The 15,035-nt window shown below is 42.6% G+C and overlaps 1 protein-coding gene across 3 annotated transcripts in view; it reads right to left on the bottom strand.

Annotated features, from left to right (window-relative positions):
- Positions 1 to 9,769: 9,769 nt before the first annotated feature.
- The window catches only part of NOTCH2 (notch receptor 2), a 200,460-nt gene continuing 195,194 nt past the window's right edge, over positions 9,770 to 15,035 (bottom strand). For all 3 annotated transcript variants that reach the window (XM_023222769.2, XM_023222770.3, XM_023222768.2), the window contains exon 34: positions 9,770 to 14,394. In XM_023222769.2, the coding sequence (XP_023078537.1) occupies positions 13,006 to 14,394 (1,389 nt within the window). In that variant the 3' untranslated portion in view covers positions 9,770 to 13,005. The remainder of the gene's footprint in view (positions 14,395 to 15,035) is intronic.

Raw genomic sequence — 15,035 nt, 5'->3', positions numbered from 1 at the left:
TTTGGGGGTACATGATTTCTTTTTAAACTGTGCATTGCCATTAATGAAGCATTAAGGATGATTCTGGTGAGGGCTTAGAAGAGAAGAGCTGTAGAGAAAGCCTCAGTCTTCACAGAGAGTACCTAAGTGCTCATGGTCAGAATGTTGGTATTAAATAGACACATGAATGGTAAAGCCTATTCTGATGAGGACATTGTATTAGATGGAAATGAGGAACATGTTATTGAAAATGAGAGGAAAGAAAATCCTTATTATAGAGTGGCACAAAACATGGCTGAACTGTGTTTTGTGCGAGGTAGAACTTCTAATGATGAAATAGGATATTTGGCAGGAAGAAATCTCTAAGCAAAGTGTTGAGGCTTCTCATGATTGCTTATGATAAAATGTGAGAAGACAGAAATGAGCTAAAGACAGATAATCAAAAAGGGAAAAGAATGTAATAATATGGAAAATTCTCAGCCGGGTCATGTTCGGAAGAAAATACCACGGGCGTGACCAAGTCACTCTTTGATAAGGAGATCAGTATCACTCAGCCCTGTGTCATTCATCAAGACAATGAAGGAATGACCCTGAACACAATGTGGAGATCTTTGGGACTGTCATTTCCATCACAGGTCCACGATGGCAGAGCCATGAGGGCATAATGGTTTAAAAGGAGGAGCCTGGAACATATGTGGGGCCTTTAACTCACTGCCCAGTACCACTTCAAATCTCTGCTCTTTGATTCAAATGCAGCACTTCTTGGCCACCCCCGGTGTGGCTCCAGTGGGCCCAGTTGTGGTGGCAGCAGCAGTGGTTGGCCCTCCAGAGGTTGCGGGTAGTAAACCTTTGCAGCATTCACATGGCGCCAACTCTCCAGGCACTCAGAATGCAAGAACTGCGGGAGGATGGCCACCTCCACATAGATTTCAAAGGATACTCCAGAGAGCCTTGAAATCTAGGCTGAGAACTGCCGCAGGGGAAGGGCCATCACAGAGAGCTCCCACTAGGGCATTGCTCACTGGAACTGTGGGAGTTGGGTCACCACAGAGAGTCCCCAGTAGGGCAATGTCTAATGGAGCCATGGGAGCAGGGCTGTCCCCAAACCCTGGAAGTGTAGAGTCTCCAGTGTGAAACGACAGACTGGGAGAGCCACAGTCACCTGATTCCAACCCCTGAAAGCTGCTGTGTGGGCTGTGCTCATCAAAGCCATGGGGGTGAGGTCACCTGGAGCCTTGAGGTTCCAACCTCTGCACCAGTATGTCCGGAAGGCAGGACATCAAGTCAAAGTTGATTGTCAAGACTTAAGATTTACTGTTGTTCACCTTGAGGGGTTTGGACTTACTTGAGATCAGTTAACTCTTTATTCCTTCCTATTTTTCCTTTTTGGAATAGAAACATTTATCATATGCCTTCTCCTCCACTGTATTTTGGAAGCACATAAGTTTAATTAAACAGATTCACAACCAGAGGGCAATTTGCCTCAGGATGAATTCTAACTTGAGTCTCACTCATATCTGATTTAAATGATGTTTAGACAAGACTCTGGACTTTAGATTTCTGTATTAATGCTGAAATTATTTACGAGTTTTGAGGTTATTGGGATGGAATGTGCATGTGAGAACAAAATAAATTTTGGAACACCAGAGGCAGAATGCTATAGTCTGAATGTTTATGTCTCCTCTAAGTTGAAATGTGAAAACTTAATCCCCAGTGTGGTGGTATTAAGAGGTGGGCTTTTGGGAGGTGATCAGCAGGGTTCCATGAGTTATGAATGGGATTAGTGCCCTTAAAAAGAAGCCTGAGGGGGCTTCTTTGCCCCTGCTATCATGTGAGGACCCCGGAAGAAAGCACCGTCTTTGAAGCAAAGAGAGAAATAATCCTCACCAGACACTACATTTGCTGTTGTCTTTATCTTGGATTTCCTAGCCTCCTGTAAGCAAGATCTGTCTTCTATTTATATATTACCCAGTGTGAAGTATCTTGTCATAGCAGCCCAGATAGTTGGTAAAATAAATTGAGGAAATTATTACTAAACCTGTCAGGGAGTTATTATTTCTAGGGTGAAAGGAAGGGGAAGTTATTATTTCTCAGGAAAAGAAGGGAGGGAGGAAGAAGGGTATGCTTGGTGTAGCTTTTGCTGGGGTGTTAGCAATATATTTCTTGACCGCTAGGGTTTGCTGCACATATTTGTTAAAATATTCCTGAAAGTTTTATCCTCATTTCTTTATATGCTATATTTTACAATTATTAAAGAAAAACCTAAGACAAGTTAAATTTAACAAAGTTTGTGCAGGGAACAGGTTTTAGAACTGGGAAGCATTCTGAACCAAAAATTGTTCAGAATACCCCCACCTCCAACATGGTGAGCTATACTTAAAAATCAGAAAACAAGAAATGACATATAGGGGTTAAATGATTGGTACTGTTTGAGGTTTGTTTTATTTGGGCATAATCTGGCAATTTAAAGTCTGAGATTTGCTGAGGGTTCAGCTACTATAACTGGCTGAGACTCAGTTGGTTTGTTACAAGGGTATACTCCTCGGTTAGTTTATACATCAGGCTGGAATACTTTCACTATGTTTGAAGGCAACATATAGTTGGAGCATGTTTTATTTTGTTTTTTAATCCATTTAGCCAGTCTATATCTTTTACGTGGAAAGTTTAATCTGCTTACATTTAAGATTATTATTGATATGTGAGGACTTATTCCTGTTTTTATTTTATCAATTGATTTCGAGTTTTTTGTATATCCTTTGTTCCTTTCTTTCTCTTTTATCGTTTATTATTGTGGTTTGGTGATTTTCCTTAGTGGTAACATTTGAGTCCTTTCTTTTCTTTATTTGTGTGTTTGCTCTACCAGTGGGCTTTATATACTTATGTGTTTTCATGATGGTAGATATCATCCATTTGTTTTCAGGTATAGAACTTCCTTAATCATTTCTTGTAGAACTTGTCTAGTGGTGATGAATTCCCTCAGCATTTGCTTATTTGGGAAAGACTATTTCTCTTGCATTTATAAATAAGTTTTTGGGTATAGTATCTTTGGTTGGCATTTTTTTTCTTTCAACACTTTGAGTATATAATCTAATTATCTTCTGGTCTATAAGGTTTCTGCTGAGAAATGTGCTGTTAGTCTGATGGGGGTTCTCTTATAAGTGACTAAACCATTTCTCTTGCTGTTTTTAGAATTCTCTTTGACTTTTGGCAGTTTGACTATAATGCGCCATGGAGAAGACCTTTTTAAATTGTATCTATTTGGAGATCTATGAGTTTCCTGTTATCTAGATGTTTAAATCTCTTGCTAGACTTGGAAAATTTCCAGCTATTGTTTTGTTAAATAGGTTTTCGATCTCTTATATTTTCTCTCACTTCTGAGACACCAAAAATTTAAACATGTGGTTGCTTAATAGTGTGCTATATGTCATGTGGGCTACGCTCATTCTTTTAAATTCTTTTTTCTTTAGTTTTGTCTGGCTGGGTTATTTCAAAAGATCTGTCTTCAAGTTCTGAAAGTCTTCTGCTTGATCTAGTCTATTATCGAAATTTTTGAATATATTTTTAAATTCCATTCAATGAGTTTTCCAGTTTCAGAATCTGTTTGGTTCTTTTATTTATGACCTCTATCTCTTTGGTAAATTTCTCATTCATACCCTGAATTGTTTTTCTGATTTCTTTGTATTGTTTACTTTGTTCTGCTGTATCTCACTAAGCTTTAAAACATCGTTATTTTGAATTCCTTTTTGGGATTTTATAAGTTTATTTTTTATGGGAATCTTTTGCTGGAGAATTATTGTGTTCCTTAGAGGATGCTATATTTCCTTGTTTTTTCATGTTTCTTGTGTCTTTACACTGATATCTGCACATCTGGTGTAACAATCACTTCTTCCAATTTTGTGAATTTGATTTCATAAGGGAGGACCTTTTTCTGAGGATGTATCTATGGTATTGGTTGTGTAGGGCACTTTGGCTTTGATTCCAGGTGCATGCAGTAGTGTAGTCTCTGTATGATTTCTTTGGCTGTAGCCAGCATCAATAGCAGCGACTTAGGATGTGGTTGTTAGTGGAGGCTGTGGTGACATTCTGCTAGGGATGGGGACACAAAATGGGCCAGTCCTTGTGTCCCAGTGGTGGCAGTGGGCTGAGAATGCCTGTTGTTGAGCCCCAGGGAAATGTGCACTGGCACCAGTGTTAGCAGGTCTAGAAAGGCTGGTTCTTGGGCCTCCAAATGGCTTGCTTTGGTGCTGGCAGTGGCAGTGGTGGGCTAGATAGGTTGATGGGTCTTTGGGCCCCTGCACAGTGAGCATGGCATAGATGATGGCAGTAGCAGTAGTGGGACAGCCTTCTTGTTTCTGAGCAGTCTGCACTGGGGTTGGCAGGGGCTGAAATTTGCTAGTTGGGCCAGTCCTGAAGCCCGTAGGTCATGCATGCAGGTGGGTGCCAGCTGTGGTGGTAGCAGCAGGTTGGATGGCCCTTCCTTAGGCTCCTGGAAGGAGTGCTCACATGCCAAAAGTGGTGGATGAGGCAGGGTGATCCCCAGGCTCCTGGACAGTATGGTTGGGCACTGTGGGAAGAGGCACAGCTGGGCGAGGCAGGCCTGTCTTCAACAACCACTGGCAGTGTGTACAGGTGCTAGCTGTGGTAGACAGGGGCACAGCAATCATGGATATGATGGTTAACATTGTCAACTTGATTGGATTGAAGGATGCAGAGTATTGTTTCTGGGTGTGTCTGTAAGAGTGTTGCCGGAGGAGATTAACATTCAAGTCAGTGGACTGGGAGAGGAAGACCCACCCTCAATCTAAGTGGGTACCATCCCATCAGCTGCTAGCACAACTACAGAAAGCAGCTGGGAGAAAGGGGAAGAAGCTGACTTGCTGAGTCTTCTGGCTTTCATCTCTCTCTCCTGTGCTGGATGCTTCCTGCCCTTGAATATCAGGCTCCAGGTTCTTCGGCCTTTGGGCTCTTGGACTTACACCAGTGGTTTGCTGCAGACTCTCAGGCCTTTGACCCACAGGCTGAAGACTGCAATGTCAGCTTCCCTACTTTTGAGCTTTGGGACTCCGAGTGAGCCGCTACTGGGTTCCTAACTCCTAAGCTTGAAGGCAGCCTACTGTGGGATTTCACTTTGTGATCACGTGTATCAATTCTCCTTAATAAACTCCCTTTCATATATACATATATTCTATTACTTCTGTCCCTTTGGAGAACTCTGACCAATACAACAGGTCCCTGGAAGAATGCTTGGGTGAGGGTGGCAGCAGATGCCCTGTGACCCTGCTGCTAGGGGGTAGGGTTTTCAGTGGCAGCAACCATGGGCAGGTGGTTGGGGAGTGCATGCTTTGGTACTAAGTGGAAGATGTGCATGAGGTAGCCTGTCCTTAGTTTGCTTGTAAATGTGTGGTGGCCAACTGCTGGGGGTGGGCAGTGTCACAGCCAATGGCTTACACTTTGGGCCTGGCAGTAGAATTGGGTGGAGGATGTCAACGGGGGACCCAGGATGTGGAGATGCAGAGGCTTTTGGGCCTAATGACAGGTTTCAGTCTGGTGAGGGATGGACCCTTAAAATGGAACCTTGCAGTAGCTGCTTAGGATTTGCCAGGGGTGGTGTGTGCGGGACCCAGCGTGAGCTCCCCTTCTGGAGCAGTAGAGTTGTAGGGTCTTCAGGCAGCTTCCTATGTTAGTTTTAAGGTCCTCAAGGGTCGAGGAGATATCTCATGGTTAGGATTGCAAGAATCTTCCGTGGGAATGTGGACTGCTAGGGGTCTCTCACTTACCCTTTCCCCACATTGGGGAGCCTCTCTGGGCTCCCAGCTGGTCATGGCTGAGCAGGCTGCCTCACTTCTCTCTTTCTTTGCCTTAGGTGTTTCCGGTCACTTTTCTGTTGAATTCCTGGGTTCTCTTTTAGATGATCTATTTGAAGTGTGATTATCTTCTTACTATTTTTGTTCTTCTTTGTAGAAAACACAAGTACCAGATGCCTCTAGTTAGCTACCTTGAAGCCCCTCCACTGGGTTTGAATTTTTTTTAAGTTATTGGGGTGTGTGGCTGTGTGTGTGTGTGCACGTGTGCACTATTGTAAATGTGGTCTTCTTTTCAATTACATCCTCCAAATGGTTCTGTGAATTGGTTTTACATCATTTTATTTACCGAATCCCTAATAGTTTGTGGTAGTTCTCTGTTTTCTTCAGTTGTCCAGGTAGTCATGTTAACCTCCTTTCTAATTATTATATGTAAAACCCTAGTTTTATTTGTAAAACCTAAGCACAGTAACACAGATTCTGATATAACATGATTAGTGGTTGATGCCTATCCTCTTCAAATCCACGTTCTTAAACCTTTCCTAGGAAGCAAGGAAAAGGGGTCATGGAAGAGAGAAAAAGCAGAGAGACAGAGAAATGTGAGACAATTGCATGACAGAGGGACAGGACTGGGTCCCTACATCCAGTGCTTGCCCAGCCTAAATTTTCTCAAATAGGCATGTGAAATAGACAGGTGATGTTTTACAATGAGGCTTTTGAAGCTCTTGAAATTCTCAGCCAGGTTACAAAGTCCAGAATCAATCCCACATATATTTATGCTGAGGCACACAAGTGCCACCAAGTGGTGCCAAATGGCAGCCATGACTCAGATGGGTATGAATTGTTCAGCTGGAGCCCAGAACTGCTGCCTTGCAAGCTGACTCCATTGGCTTGTCTCACTCAGTCAATTAAATTCACAGTTATGGAGTCCCACATTTTATACAATTGCATTTGAAAACAGACTTTTTTCATGGACCAACTCTTGCAAACAACAATGTTTTCAAGAAGAAAATAATCCCCACAGACCAAATTTATAAAAATAACTAACTAGGAAAGAGGAAGGAAAAAACAGGAAGAGAAATGGAATTAGAGGATGAAACATAGGAGTTTTAAGCCATAAGCATTATGCATCTTCAAACATCTGAAATAAGTACAAAATATCAACATTTTATGAATTCTAATATTAGATGCTTGTACATTTCTGTAGGTTATTGTAGATACATTTTATTGAAGTATAATTTACATAAGTCAAACGCATAAATCTCAAGTTAAATTTTACGTGAAGTTTTATGTATGTATACACTCATGTAATCACTACCCAGGTCAAGATACTTTAAGACTCCAGAAAGATTCTTATTTCCCTCACTTCAGTCTAGACCTTTCTCCCAAAAAGTAGCCACTGTTCAGATTATCTATTTACTATTAGTTGGTTTTTCCTAAACGTATATAATGGAATACAGAATGTATTACTTGTGTCTGCCTTATTTTGCTCAACATTATTTTGATTAATATACTTCGTGTTGTTGCAAGTTGCTCTTTTTCATTTATGCATATCATTCATTTCAATGAATGTGCCAGAATTTATCCATCCCACTGCCAATGACCGTCTTCAGCTTGAGTACTCAAAGCCAAAGTAGTGAAGAAACACACTAGTAAATCAGAAAAAGACGTCAGGATTCTAAATACATAGTTTTTTTTTAACCTTATGCTTTCTGCCTAGACACATCAATAACAGGGTACCAGTGGAAATTTCTCAGAAATATAGTTGGAGGGAGAATGTTATTTTAGATAGTGATATGTTTGCCCCTTCAGATTCACTCTTTCCTTCTCCACCGAGCTCTCAGCCAGAAAGCTGACTTACATTGATAGATTATAATCAACAGCTCCCACATTTGGAGGTTTCTACTTGGAGTCGGCAAACAGAAAGCCCAGTGAAGCGAATTAGATCAGGGTATTCATTCATTCCCTAGCTTCTTTCTGAGAGGGCTTAAGGCCCACTGTGTGCTTTGAAGGAAGTCACAGCTCTTCTTGAGGTAGCCTGCTCTACAGCAGCAGTCTCCAACCTTTTTGGCACCAGGAACCAGTTTTGTGGAAGGCAGTATTTCTATGGACTGGGGCCAGGGAATGGTTTTGGGATGAAACTCTTCCATCTCAGATCATCAGACATTAGATTATCATGAATGCACAACCTAGATCCCTCACATATGCAGTTCACAATAGGGTTCGTGCTCCTGTGAGAATCTAACACCACTGCTGATCTGACAGGAGGCGGAGCTCAGGCAGTAATGCTTGCTTGCCAGCCGCTCACCTCCTGCTGTGCAGCCCAGTTCCTAACGGTTCCTAATAGGCTAAGGTATCCAGCCAGTGGCCCGAGGGTTGGGGACCCCTGCTCTACAGGATTCTGCTTCCAGGTCCTAGTGACTTCTCCTGGCCTTTTGGGCCCAGAAGTGGAAATAGCTCTGCTGATGCTAACATGGGTTTTTGCATTACTGTGTGTTGGTCCCTGACATTGCACATACACTTTTGTAATTAATCCTTTGTAAATAGCCCTCTTTGATGTATCCTAATTTGAGTGTGCCCACACTTTGTGGTTGGGACTTGACTGGTACCAATATTTTAAATGTGTTTTGCTAAGCGCTAAGTCAAAAGAAGGAAAAGTTGTATTCTCTTTCACACACACGACACACACACACACTTCATATACCCTGTGGCTGAAAGGCGTAGTGGCAGAGGCAGTAACGGGCTCACAGTTCCCCCGTTGCCCACATCCTGAAAAGCATGTGGGCATTAAGGAGGTTGTTCTGATAAAGGAAGCAGCCCCTCTCCTTGGGTGGTGAAGCTTTTTAGTTGCATGACTGAGGCACTAGCCCCTCTCCTGGCATGCTCATGGTCTAGTGTCCAAGCCTAGTGCTCCAGCTTTGTGATAGGGTGGCACTTGGCTTCAGCCCTACTCTCCTTTTTTGGCTTTCACATCTGGGAGTGTCCCGAGTTCTCCCTGCAAAATCAAAGGCTAGCATTCAAGACTTATAATTGCAGGGGCTGAATGTGGTCAGCCACCCAATGGCCTGCAGCCTGGATCCACTGAAGCAGGTTTTCATTGAGCAATTTAGTTCCCAGTTTGCAAGTGGCAATTTGAGCTCTGAGTGGCCGGCCTGCACAGGTGATCATTCCTTAGCTCTCAAATTCATTTTATTCTTCCACCATTATAAAACCCAGTATGAAGACTTAAATATGTTTTATATAAAATTAAAACATTCTGAACATAACCAATTAATGCTAAATTACGTTAAAACCTTAAGTGTGCAGATCTTGAACAAGGCTCCTTTATCTGCTTAGCAGAAGCATATCCTAAGATTTCAAGTCATTTAAAAAAATACTGTTACCATTTATAATTATGCATCTATGATTGATAAGTTTCTGCAAAATAATGGAAAATGGAAATAAGATGCTAGGGTCAATGCGAGACTGCTAATGCCATACATATTATCAACATCAAGTATTCATGTTCAAATATCTGACTTTATAAATGTATGAATGTGAACTTACAGCAAATTTATACACAAAATATTATTTTATAATCCTGTATATTAAGTTCTATGCAAAGTTCACTTAAGGAATATTACAAACCCATTGTTTACATAACAGCATAATTAATATTATTACTTATATCCCAATTCCCAATTCTTGCCATAGCAACTATTTCGCATTTCCATTGGAAGGCACTTGGTCCCTGAGCAACTGTCTGTCACCAGCTATAGCTAGTGCACAGAAGAGTGCTCAGTTTTGTGATGTTTCCTATTTGACAGATGCTTTTTCCCCAGGAGCATTTATTTATGATCTAACTAAAGAAAGAAAAAAAGAAGTTTGATGCTAGGCTTTGTGGGATTCAGAAAGAAAAGAAAATTTGCTCTCTCAGCAAATTATGACATCATGAGGTAACACTGCTAGGTCAGGGACGCAGTACTGGAAAATAAAAAATACAACACCACTGAGCTTGGCAAACCTTTTTTATTTTGTGATAAAAATGCTTTCATATAAATTTCATCTTAACTACCTTTAGAATGAAACGGAAAATAAAAACAAAGTGTGCATTTTCCTCACTATGTTTAGTCAGGAATATGCGGTCATTTTATTGGTTATTGGGTTTCTCATACAAACAGATATAATATCACTTTTAAGAGAAATGTACACAAGGAAGTAACCATAGTACCAGTTATTAGTGGGGGCCTCTGGGTACATAAATGTATCCTCCCAAATAGTCATCATACATTCACTGTATTTGTTAGGGCCAAAATCCCTAAACCACCTCTCAACAAAAAATTATACCTTTGGTTCTTTATTATGCAAGAATTACAAATTGTCAAATTCAATAAGATGATACAGTGGATTTGAGCATCACAGCCAATTGCTTATACTAAAGTCTTTAATTCTCAGACTCTCTTTCCCTCATACCTCTCCCTCCCCCACCTAAGAAAATGATGCTTAAAACAAAACAGAGGAAGCAAATAAACAAACAAAAACCTATCCTCAAAAGCAGGCAGAAGAGGAGTCAAAGAAAGAAAGAATGTATAAAAATAAAAATAAACCAAAAATAACAGGGAAGGATCTATACATGGCATAAAAGATGTATCTCACAAAAACCGAGTCTCCAATTCAGAACCCAAATAAGAAAGTGATTATCCATCTTACCTTCCCTTTTATTAGATACCACACAATTCAAGAGTTCTTAAAATCTAAGAGATCAGTAAAATGTTTGAAAGGCAGTGTTGTCCTCCTCATCACTGAAACCTATTGTCTGTAATGACAGCTTTCACATTCCCTTTCTCCAAACCCAAAGGATCCAAATTAAAGTATTCCAAGAAAAAGAAACAAGCAATTTGGTCTGACATCGTGCTTAGGGAAAAGGGAGGATATAAAACATCCAGTGGCTGGATCAGCAGCTGATATTTTCAGAAGTGGGGCTGGGGCAGGAGGGCAGGAAGGGGCAGGAATGCTGTGGTCCACAGAGGTCCATGCAGATAGGTTTTCCTCATCTATGAATAATAAATGGTCGGTCCAAGGACAGAGAGTCACCATTTAGAATGGTAAAATGTTTGCACACTATGAAAGAGGCTGAAAGAATGTTGCCACATGGAGAGAATAAAGAGAGAATGAACAAACTTAATCTGCTTATCTCAGGGCAGAACTAATTATTTTTGTTGGTTCAATAAATTTGGACAGGACTGAAAAAACCATTTGTAAACTATCATGCCAACAGACACACACGGTTTCCATATGGGGCTATCAACAGACATATCAGGTAAGTGGGAAGCACTGATGTATACTTGCAGCCACAGAAGGAATGAGAACTGTCATTCAAACCAAAAGAGTCAGGAATTCACCTGTTAATATCTACAAAATGTCCAGGCAGAACTTATTTTGCAGGTGTCATGGGCATCACAGTACCTGACAAAAGTGGCAGTGTAGCCATGGACCAATTATTAACTGGCCCAAGGAGAAGAGGAAGAAAACTATTATTTTTCTACCAATAACTAAAATGCTTCTGCCCTTAAAAAAGAGTCAAGGAAACTGCCAAGAGCATGAATACAGACAGTGGGTTCAGGTGAGGGGCAGTCACAGTCTGAACAATGAGCAAGTCTGTAGTTGTCCATTATCATCTAGAAGGTGACTCTAGGAAAGGAAAACGTTCTGTTGAGTTTCTATGTTAGTTGCCAAAGGGAATGCCATGGCCGCTTCAGAGGAAAAGAAATGGTAGCAGAAAACAGCTATATAGTTCCTCCTTTTCCAATCTTCTTATAGGGCTGTCTTGGACCATAGAAAACAAGTCCAACTTTCCATTTCCTGCACTTGAACACAGAAAGTCCATGTCTTCAGTGAGAACATACCGGGTATACCAGTAACTCAGACCACAAGTGTGAAAGAAAGATTGGTGAGCAGGTCTTTAAGCAGCAAGATAATCAGAAAGTAGAGACTGATCATCCAACAAAAGGAAGACAACTGTCAATGGGTCCCTTGGGCTACGGAAAGTTCAGTCCTAAAGAGCAAGGGTACAACATTTGAGACAGTGTCTTTTGTGGAGATGAAAGGAAAGGCTCGACAGTGACGACAAGTTTCATATGCTGGGTGAGCGAGTGAAACAGGCCTAGAGTGCTCAGATCTGGGACAAATATGTTCCATACGGGCAGTCAATGGAATGCTTGGTAGGAAGTAGGGGGACCTGTGGGTGGGTAGCCGGCTCTTGCACAAGTTAGTTTGTCGCTTGGTCATTCCAACATTACAAACCTTTTTCTGGTTTTAAAAAAGGAGGGAGGGTCATAGTAACTAGACTATCAAGGATAAAACTTCACACTGACCAGGCCCATACACAGAAAAACAACAGACTCATACCCTTCTTCCTGGCAAAGTTTATATGAAGACCTGCACACAGCCAAGAAAAATTAAGGTGTAGCCTCTTGACGGGATCTCCTGCCCCCAAAATTTGTGGAAGAAAAATATTCTGCTCCCCTTCTCTCTCCAGGAATGATATATACAGGAGAACATAATACAGTATGTCCATTTTCTAAAGAAACATACTTGAAAGGTTTATGCTGAGAACCATACCAAAGTAAACCTTGTGAGACTCCAAGGGATACTAGGAAGACAGGAGGGGAAAGGAGACCAAAGTTGCTTTCATGGGCCAGAATGATTAAAAACACAAAGGTCTTGTCCTATAACATGCTGGTAGGGCTACAATCATGGAGAGGTGCAAAATCGAAAGCACCAAATGAAGACAAAAGAATGTCCGAGGAGGAGAAGATGCATAGGTCAATTCAGGCAGAATTCCAGGGCACAAGTCCGAACAGGACTCTAGTGTAGAATCTTCTCATGGACATGGCAGAAGCCTGCAGGGCTTAAAACACAGTCAAGGCTGCAAGAATGTCTGGGCTTCAGTAAGCATCCGTCTTACGCTCCAAATAGAAGAGAGTAAACATGGACCCAAGGCTTGTATTCATCTTGCATTTCCATAAACTTGTCTTGATTATTAGAATAATCAATAAGCCTTGCAGATACCCAGTGAAACTGACAAATTGCTTCTCTTGCATTATCTGAACAAAAGCATCTTCTCTTTCCTACCTCTAGAAGCTGGCTCCAGAGATTTCTTCATTTCTCTCCCGGATGACCTTCATTTGTTCCTCAGCAGCATTTACAAAAGGCAGTTATGTCTCTACACTGGAGGCAGACTCTTTCACGCATAAACCTGCATGTTGTTGTGTGGTGGCTCAGACATGTGTGTCCCAGGTCCCCGCTGACCTCCTCCAGCACCCCCAGGGGTAGGGCTGGTGGTCACATCTGACCAGTCAGAAGCAGAGTGGGGTGATGAACTTGACCACTGGTCAGGAGACTCTGGGGATGGTGTCAGGTAGGGATGCTCACCCTGGAGGTGACCACTGTGACTGGGTGTTCGCTCAGCAGCATTTGAGGAAGCATAACTGTGCTGTGAAGGGGGTGTGGGGTACTTGCCCACAGAGGCTGGGAAAGGATGATAGGCTGGGAGAATGGTCTGAGCTACCTGCCCGTCTTGTTGGGGCATCATGGCAGTGGGGAAAGCCACACTGGGCAAACGGGCCATTTCTGGAAGCTGGTACATGGTGGGCAGGGGGCCTGTAACAGCTGGAGGGCAGGTGGACTGAGCCTGGGGAGCCCCCGCTGGTTGGGCAATACTGCCTTTAGGGATGAGCTGGAAAGTCACAATGGGGGGCAAGGGCTCCCGAGGGGTGGTTATGTGCTTCCCTTCAGGTGGCCTGCTCTGGGGAGCTATGCTAGGGTGGGTGCCCTCAGCTGGAGCCAGGACCATGCCAAACATCTCATTGTACTGGGTTTCATTCACCTCCATGCGGTTCATCCAGTCTGCTGGGACTGGGACTGGATGGAGCCTACTCAAGCTTCCAGCACTGCCACTGCCTGGGGGCACAATGTGGTGGTGGGATAGCAACTGGCTCACTGAGGGAAGCACAGTGCTGGCCCCATGAGCCAAAGGCTGCATTTCATGAAGGTTAGAAAAAGACAGTGCATGCTGGGCATGGACTGAAGCAGGAGGGGCGGCAGTGGCCAACATAGGGTTGGGTGAGGCCTGTAACATCCCAGGGGATGTAATCATTGGAGAGGATGTGGTATCGGAAACGTATGTGTGAGGAGATTCTAGGGAATCAACAGGAGATAAAGTTACTGAACTCTCAGACAGTTGGACCTTCTCACTCAGAGACTTCTTCCTCCTACTACCCTTGGCATCCTTCGCCTCCTTGGCAAGGTTAGGGAGGCTAGTGGGCATGGTACTCTTGGCACTGGGCCGTCTAGACTTCTTGCCCATTGGTGTGTGCTTCAGGCTGAGGAAAGATCTGTTGGGCCCACAGATGACAGGTGAGAGCGCAGAAGTCAACACGGTGCCTGGAGGGCTTGGGGTCACATTGTATTCATCCAGGAGGCGCACAATGTCATGGTGCATGCGATCCCGAGCCACATCCCGGGGAAGACGATCCATATGGTCTGTGATGTCTCGATTGGCAAAATGGTCTAACAGGATCTTGGCTGCTTCATAGCTCCCCTCCCGGGCAGCAAGAAACAGAGGTGTCTCTTCCTACAGAAAAGACCCATCACAGAACACGTTAATAACACTCTTGAGAATATAGCAGTTTTTCTCAATCTTTCTTATCATCACCCCCTTAAACATGTGCCTCTACCAGTGTACTGAACGTATATCTGTGATTTATACATAAAAAGAGTAAGATTATTTCACCTCTCCTCAAAAAACAATTTTGCACCTTAGGGGGAACATCTCTTCAGTTGGGAATTCATAAAATAAAGCATGCCCCTGAGCCAGAGACTCACTTAAAAGAGTACTGAGCTTATCAAAATAAGGTTCTAATAGGAAAAGGAGTTAGAAATAAGAAAGGTAGGAAGAGAAAAACCTAAGGCATGCACAGAACTGGGAAAAATAAGGGAAACAGTGAAAGAAAGAAGAGACAAAAACATGTGCAAGAAAGGACTAAGATGAGGAAAATGAAGAAAACTGAGAGAAGATGAATGACAGAAGGAAGCAGGACAAAAAACTCAGACGGAGAAAAATCAAACAGGAAAACATCAGGGTATCCAAGGACAGAAAAAAAAGCAGCAGGAGGGAAAAAAGAAAGAAAACAAGGGAAAAAGAAGTGACTATGAACAGAAGAGACAGCTGGAGAAAAGGAAATGTCAGGGAAGAGAAAAGGTTACACCAAGCTA

The sequence above is a fragment of the Piliocolobus tephrosceles genome, chromosome 1 (assembly GCF_002776525.5).
Source record: "Piliocolobus tephrosceles isolate RC106 chromosome 1, ASM277652v3, whole genome shotgun sequence".
Lineage (NCBI taxonomy): Eukaryota > Metazoa > Chordata > Mammalia > Primates > Cercopithecidae > Piliocolobus > Piliocolobus tephrosceles.
Note: the sequence above shows the minus strand (reverse complement) of the source record. Positions and strands in the feature narration are given on the sequence as shown.